Below are 6,977 nucleotides of genomic sequence, written 5' to 3' on the forward strand. Positions count from 1 at the left end.
TTTATGTTCTACATGTTGTCAAATTTTTCAACTGTATGGCAATACTGAGATGCCGATGTTCATGTGGTTCTTGTTGAGGCAGGAGCTCCCTACTCGATCTTCTTGTGCCGCTGAACAATACATGTACTGGTTTGAATCAGAGTGTAGCCTTTGAATCAGTAAAATGAGAGTGAATTTGTACTACTAGTCTCTTGTTTCATGTAATAATCCGTAAGGAAGCAAGTCAATGATCTTATATGTGTGTTATCATTTCATCTTTGAGTCTCTACTCATCTCTTTAATCATTTTGGTGAACTGAATTGAGGTCATCTTGATCTCTATCTGACTCTCACACCTCAGAAATGAAAGGAAAAGCATGGGTGTTGCTTTGAAAATGTTTCAAGTAAATCCAAACCTATGAACTTGTAGTAGGTCTGTCAACATCTACATGGAAGCATCTTATCTATTAAATAGTGGCCTCTTCCATGATCATGAACATGACAGAGGTGGCCTTCTTCTTCTTCTTCTTCTTCTTCTTCTTCTTCTACTTCTTGAGGGTTGCTATCTGTAACCATCATCTTTATGGGGACCAATTCCTGCACCACAAGAATCAAAGCAGTGGCTGCCAACCCATTGAAACATGCACCAGTGTGTAGTTCAACCCCATATCCACTGAGCAGCTTCTGAGAAAGAAGTGGGGATGCAGCTACCACCATGATCACCAAAGAATGGTGAGATAAAAAGAGTGCAGGAAAATCTAAGAATTCGACAAAAAAATACCTTCTATCGACTATGCCGACATGTAGAATATAAATTTTGGTTGGTAACTTCTGTTAATCTCCTTTTCTTGCACAAGGTCTAGCTGAAAACAATGTTAATTGATGAGAGCAAGCAGACTGGGAGCTTAAAACAGCAAGATCTGAAACTTCTCTAGGGTTAAGGCGATCTGGAGAATTTCACCAACAGATCCACAGCTTGTGGTGTTTCCCATGCATCTAATTAATAGTCATAGTTAAAAATGAGAAAATTATTGAACTGTAATTACCTGCTCTATAGCTCATGCTCATCTTTCCACTGAAGAGATGAGTTAAAGCATCCTACAATGATTTGTCAACCCCCTTATGACTTAGGCTGGTCTTAGATCATAAAATGTATCTATTTTTAATCCAGAATTAGAACAAGAGTCACATCCAACAATTACCTTTGCTAATCTTCATCCTTCAGAAGAGTTTTTGTTTCTTTCATTTCTTTGGTAACAAAATTCTACATTTTCACCATAGCAGCAGATGTTTTCAAGAGCATTTGCTAGATAAGTGTAAAAGGCCAATTACTTAAATGCAGGTAAATGCATGGTATTCAAGATCTCTCTGTGATTATGAACAATACAGGAATGTTTTGTGTTATAAAAGGAAATGAGATTAATATCCAGATTTCTAAGAAAGCAGATCTTTCTGAGAGGTTAAAAATGTGTTTTTCAGAGTAATCAAGAAATTAATAGTTACAGTTTGGAAGCTTGAATTATTTAATATGGAAAGAAAGGTTCAAAGCTAGCAATTGTGCCATTTGCTATTATTCATATCAAACCAACACATCAAAAGAATCAACTATCATAAATCATACATTTTAGAATGCATTCTTTGCAAATTTAAGAATAATGACAATGTCAATTAAGTTTTGGCCATCACTGTGTATTTCCATCTGTAGTTGATGTGACTAGATAAACTGAATTGATGAGGATTAAAGATAGATGCCAAGGGAAATAGAAGAAGAATTAAGAAGACTTTATTGAATACAGTAAAAAGATATCTAAATGCTATCTAACTAGAAAGACAATCCTACACATTACTCAATAAGAAAGATCCAAGCAACCCAACATAAATAGTTGGGACATCTAGTTGTTACTGAAAACACACAGGCTTAATGACCTCATTGAAGGCAAATTCCAGTTAACAAAAGCCAAGATGGAGAGTGCAGAGCAAACATGACTTCTCCTGCCACATGTGCAAAGTCTAATCAGGACTCTTGTCTTCCTCCTGATGGCCATAGGTAAATCCACCCTAGCATGGAATCTAACAGGGTCCTGACACTATAAAAGGGGTGTCATAGGCTTTGAATAGACTATTCAGCAGATAAAGTTATTTCCTTATTAAGGCATGGGATAATTCTTGGTGTTATCCTAGCTGCATCTTGTGGTCCTTTGTGTTGACTCCTCTTAGAACACATGATAGATTTTATCTCATTATCTGTATAATTGTACTTTTGTTGATCTACCTTTGTTGGTGATCTTATAGTTTTGACCACCATTATGGAACTCTTGCATGGTTCAAGGATGCTGACATTGTCCTGGCTGTAGATCTAACAATTTCTGTGGCAAAGATTGCACAAGAGTTGACAACAAAAAAGAGAACCCCAGAAAATGATTAATAATAGTCTGTTTGTTCTTCCAAAACCCTAGTCTCACATGGTACATGTACTACATTTCATCTTACTAGAATTTGACAGGGTGCTGGTATTTGCTTTAGTTCAATTTATAGTTAGCAACCATTTGATGTTCAGTTTTGGACTCTTGGTGTCGCAAAAAAGGAAAAATAACCTTTGATAAATTGCATATAAACAAAATTAGCATACGATTTTCATTCATCAAGAGATATTTTGCTATTTTTTTAGCAACTAAGAGCTTGGTTAGCATATAAGAAGATTTTTCTTGGCCAATTTTGAACCTTGAAAATGATCAAAACTGCTAATCCCTTGTCTAAATTGCATAAAATAGAAAAGCCAAGAAAACCATTGCAGAAATGGATCCAGTATTTATTTGTCATCAATGCACCCAATAGTTGTAGTAATTGCAGTGATTTTACAATAAAATAACAGCTCCTTTCCATTATTAAACAAAATTTTCTATAATTTCATAGGTAAAATTGGAGATACACAGAACAAAACCATACAAAGAACATAAATTTGAGGCAACAGGAGCACAGTTAATGACTACTACTACGCCTTCCTATCGATTGCCTTGTACCATGCAGCTTTCTGTTTGCTCACCGTAGAAATTGAGATAAAATTGAAAACATATTAAAATAGATGAGTTCTATGTGGATGACCGACTGTTTTTTTTCTCTCTCCGAGTTTCTCTTACAGATTAAATATCTCGGGATTCATCCACATAATTATAGAGCATACCATCTTTTCATTTGCGCCTACTAAGCAGAGACTTGAGGAATTTCTTGCCATTGCTTTGGTTCTGCTCGCTGTCCTTTTGGTTTTTCCATTCAGCATGCAAGCTCACGGATGCTAATTTCTGAGTTCGTGAAGAAGACTGCATGGTAGAAAAGCATGGAGTGCACATTTTGATTTCCTTTGGAAGAGAATATTTTGAACTCAAGGCAACCAAAATTTGATGATAAACTACAGCACTATATTCAATCAGAATATATGTGCGTGTATTGCAGATGTGCAAAAAACCTTATGTTATCATGATAAATGCAAGTTTCATACTTCTTGACATCTCGGGCGATTATAATGCTTGGACAGTAATGCTACTGCATGATGTAAATCAGTATAACATGATCACATTACAATCAAAATTCAATTATTTAGGCACTTAGGAGTTTCCCTATCACACATTTACTTAAAGAGTTTTCTTTAGCAATTTCCATAATGTAAAAATGGGCAAGCAGGGAACATGATTGTTAATGACAGGATTAGATCCACATGAGGAATTTTACATTGTGATAGCCTGTCCCGGATTTCTTAAATAGTCTCCTGGCAAACTCTTGAAGACATCTTGTAAGACTTGTAAAAATTCCCTCTTCTATGCCTAAACAATGGCTTCATGTAGATATAAAAGATCAGAAATTCTCTGTTACTTTTATTGCACCCGAAAAAACTTTGACACACAATCCTAAAGAAGAATATAGTAATGCATCTTACCTGCCCTGCAATACTCAATAATGAGTTGAGTTCAGTTGACCTTGTTATAAATAATCTTGATTGCGCAAGTGGATTCGGCAATGAAAAAGGAATTTTTTTCTCTGTAGTGCATACAAGGAAAAACAAAAAAAAATGACTTATAGCTGTTTACATCAAATACTAGCATCTGTTTAAATGAATAAGCACAAGCTAATAGTATTGGTGATCAAGCACCTGCACCGAAAGCCCTTTTAGGTTGTTGTGACGGCAATGAAGGATGCATTTTCCTAGGAGATAGAGGTGACATGGCGAGCATTTTCCTGCAAAAAAAAAAAGTTCACTAAGCATACACAAAATTAATATTCATTTTGTTATAAGAACATGGTTATATTGCTAAAATTTGCTATTGGTAATCAGAATATAAGAACACAAATATGTACCTGAAAGAAGGTGGCTTGACCATTTTTGTCAAATGGACTGCTGGAAAGCCAAAGAGTAATATTAGTCGGTAGTTCTACACAATCAAGAGCTACCTATTACTGAATGCATACTATCAAGGGAAATGCATCAAGATTTTACCAGAGTGAGATTTGTATGGTTCAGTATTATTATCATTGTCCGCATTCAGGTTCTCATATTTTGGTGCTGCATGCCTTCCTGAATCAGGCATGGATTTACCTACTGAGCTACCACACAAAGGAAGCACCTCAGACATAACAAGAGTCAAGAAGAACTCTGATCACTTGTCAAAATTATAAACTTGAACAAGAATATATAGCTTATAGATAAGCTTCCAGCACGAGAGAAACATGAACCGCAGAAAGACCAGTAACTTACCTGGGAAAGTGTACTGCTTGGAATAACTGGGAGCTTTAATCACCAGAGACTGTTGGAGAAGACCTTCGCGGTCAACAAGTTCTTGGCATGTTCGAATTCTCTGGAATTGCAAGAAAAAATGAGAACTTGGACTCGTTTTAAGCACCCAAATTATTTAAGCGATGATGAAATACTGTGATGTTTTAGTCTTTTCTCATATAATTTGATTTATACTAAAAAAATATTGATCCTCAATAATTTGAAATTAAGAACCATCTCTCTTGACATCAATGAAAACATACCTGTTCAATACTCGAAACTCGGAACTCCACCCCAGACAGCTCATCAACCTTCTCTTCAAGAAGGCTGTTTACCTTGAATGATACTGATCCAAGATGATCCACAGTATTAACCAGAGCCTTAATAGCATACTCTTTCAAGGTGTTGAACACACTGCACAAAACCCATCACTCAAACATTGAATTAGAAGAAACAAGACACATCCTGGTTCCAGTTCTTCTGCGACGAATCTTTGTGAAGTTAACTAAAAATACACATACAGCTGCTTGTTGTCATCAGTAGCGTATGACAACTCAAAATACTCTGCGGCTGAGTACAATTGCAACTTCAATTTCTTCAAGTCCTGAAGACACAGACCGATATGAGAGCAAAAATTCAACATGCTAAGTACCAATTTACAGATCATGAATTTCCTGGGTGATCAAAAACAAAAAAAGAATTGGCATTTTTATAAAAGAATAAAACAATAACACCAACTTTTGACAAAAAACAATCCCAAACTACATACACATCACTAATAAGGTAGCCAGTCAAATGATAATGAGAACTGTAGTAGCAGAAAAACAACTAAGGGAGTAACTTTCAGAAAGATACTGAGATGTTTTTCTGATGGAGGAAAACTATGAAATACTGTACATGTCATTAGATGAAATAAATCATCAGTCAACGTAGTATCAGAATACCGGCAAATGCTTGATGCATATACAATTTGTAGGTCATTATTACTTCCATTCCTAATTGCATAGTCTTCTCTAAGAAAGTGATTTCAGAAATTTCATCAATTGCTTCCAATATCAAGTAATCTTCTTGAGATAATAAGCAAACAATATCGTCATCTGCAATGGATACAAAGCCTAACCAGAAATATAAAGACCGAAGTTGATCTGGAAGAAATCACAGGAGACTATAACAAAAGGAAACAGTGGTTGTGATGCAAGCAGGGCACCTTGAGGGTGTCAGAGAAGAGCAGGCTTTGCTCCATCGAGAGCTCGTCAAAGTTAGACGCATCTTGGTGGTTAAACATCTCAGAAGTAGATGGAAAAGCTACGATCTCCATTGATGACAGAAAAAGATAGCTGCTAATCGAAATCCTTGCTGCGATCACAGCCACGGCATCACCTTTAACACCTCCAAGATAAGAAAGGGAAGACAACACTCTCTCTGTCCGTAAAACCCGAACACCTTAACCGATTCTGGAGATTCATGAGAGCCGAAAGAAGGAAGAAAAGGAAACAGCCACTGCAAGACAAGACCTGATCATCACTCACCTTTCTCAGTTCTGGAACATGCCAAGCTGCCAGCATAAAGCAGCAAAGGTGGCAAAAGAGAACCCAGCGGGCAGCGAAGGCCGTACAGCTGTGCTCTCTGGCTGAGACGGCCAACTCCGATCCGGAAGGCGACGATGGAGATGATACCTCTACGTTCATCTCGGCTTCCAACATGGTCGGCTCGCCATCGCCACCCACGCTGTGTCAGCCGCCCGAAGCAGAAGGCAATAGTTGTCACACGTCGTTTCCCGTCTTGACTCTGTGGGACCCACCGAAGGTTTCCTCAGCGACCACAAAAGTCGTCCGAGTGGGGCCGTTAGCACGTGATGACACGTGGTGCTCTTAAGCCAAAATTGCAGACGAGTGTCGCTCTAAAGTCAAGTAATTTTCATATTTGCCCCTCCAATTCATATTCATATTCATATTTAAATGGGCCGCTAAGAGAGGGCTATTTAAGACGAGATAGCCCGAAGTGGTGCATTTAGCCCATGAGAGTGAGCTCACAATTACCATTTGGGGCTTCGACCACATGATTCATGACCCAACCCATGTACTAACATTTTGGGGTTATTTTGGTCATTTTATACACTACGAGGGTCTATAAAAAAGCATGCTGCTAGGGTTGACGGAGGCTTCCGGACTCCGCCGCTTCCGCTCAAGGCGAATAAAGACGATCGAACGGAACTCCCTTCGCCGCCTCCAAAT

General features: G+C 37.7%; 2 protein-coding genes across 5 annotated transcripts in view; one reads left to right on the forward strand and one right to left on the reverse strand.

Annotated features, from left to right (window-relative positions):
- LOC103984825 (protein ABIL2-like) lies at nt 1–6,510 on the reverse strand. Of its 3 annotated transcripts, XM_065108378.1 has the most exons (12): nt 6,273–6,510; nt 5,951–6,186; nt 5,265–5,347; nt 5,007–5,157; nt 4,726–4,825; nt 4,468–4,569; nt 4,329–4,368; nt 4,123–4,208; nt 3,910–4,010; nt 3,160–3,295; nt 760–841; nt 1–685 (listed from the first exon to the last, which is right to left on the reverse strand). In XM_065108378.1, exons 2-10 carry the CDS (start codon nt 6,059–6,061, stop codon nt 3,167–3,169), a joined length of 903 nt encoding a protein of 300 aa, XP_064964450.1. In that variant the 5' UTR covers nt 6,062–6,186; nt 6,273–6,510; the 3' UTR covers nt 1–685; nt 760–841; nt 3,160–3,166. The 3 variants fall into 3 exon arrangements, with proteins under 3 accessions (XP_064964450.1, XP_064964449.1, XP_064964451.1); XM_065108377.1 differs by having other exon boundaries at nt 760–3,295; XM_065108379.1 differs by lacking the exons at nt 1–685; nt 760–841 and adding an exon at nt 3,705–3,807 and having other exon boundaries at nt 3,163–3,295.
- Nucleotides 6,511–6,852: 342 nt separating this feature from the next.
- The window catches only part of LOC103984715 (large ribosomal subunit protein eL28y), a 2,506-nt gene continuing 2,381 nt past the window's right edge, over nt 6,853–6,977 (forward strand). Inside the window, exon 1 of one of the 2 annotated variants that reach the window (XM_009402271.3) lies at nt 6,853–6,977. This exon is cut by the window's right edge and continues 8 nt beyond it. In XM_009402271.3, the coding sequence (XP_009400546.2) occupies nt 6,883–6,977 (95 nt within the window). In that variant the 5' untranslated portion in view covers nt 6,853–6,882. The other variant, XM_065108380.1, reaches the window with a different exon arrangement.

Source organism: Musa acuminata, chromosome BXJ2-5 (genome assembly GCF_036884655.1).
Source record: "Musa acuminata AAA Group cultivar baxijiao chromosome BXJ2-5, Cavendish_Baxijiao_AAA, whole genome shotgun sequence".
Taxonomy (NCBI): Eukaryota; Viridiplantae; Streptophyta; class Magnoliopsida; order Zingiberales; family Musaceae; genus Musa; species Musa acuminata.

Bases quoted from the DNA above. Each gene is read 5' to 3' on its own strand.
- LOC103984825 (XM_065108378.1), bottom strand. From the start codon at position 6,061: ATGGAGATCGTAGCTTTTCCATCTACTTCTGAGATGTTTAACCACCAA. The intron at 5,348-5,950 runs GTGCCCTGCTTG...CTGTGTCTTCAG, and splicing joins TCTTCTCTGACACCCTCAAG to GACTTGAAGAAATTGAAGTT. The intron at 4,209-4,328 runs GTACATATTTGT...TTTTTTTTGCAG, and splicing joins GTCAAGCCACCTTCTTTCAG to GAAAATGCTCGCCATGTCAC.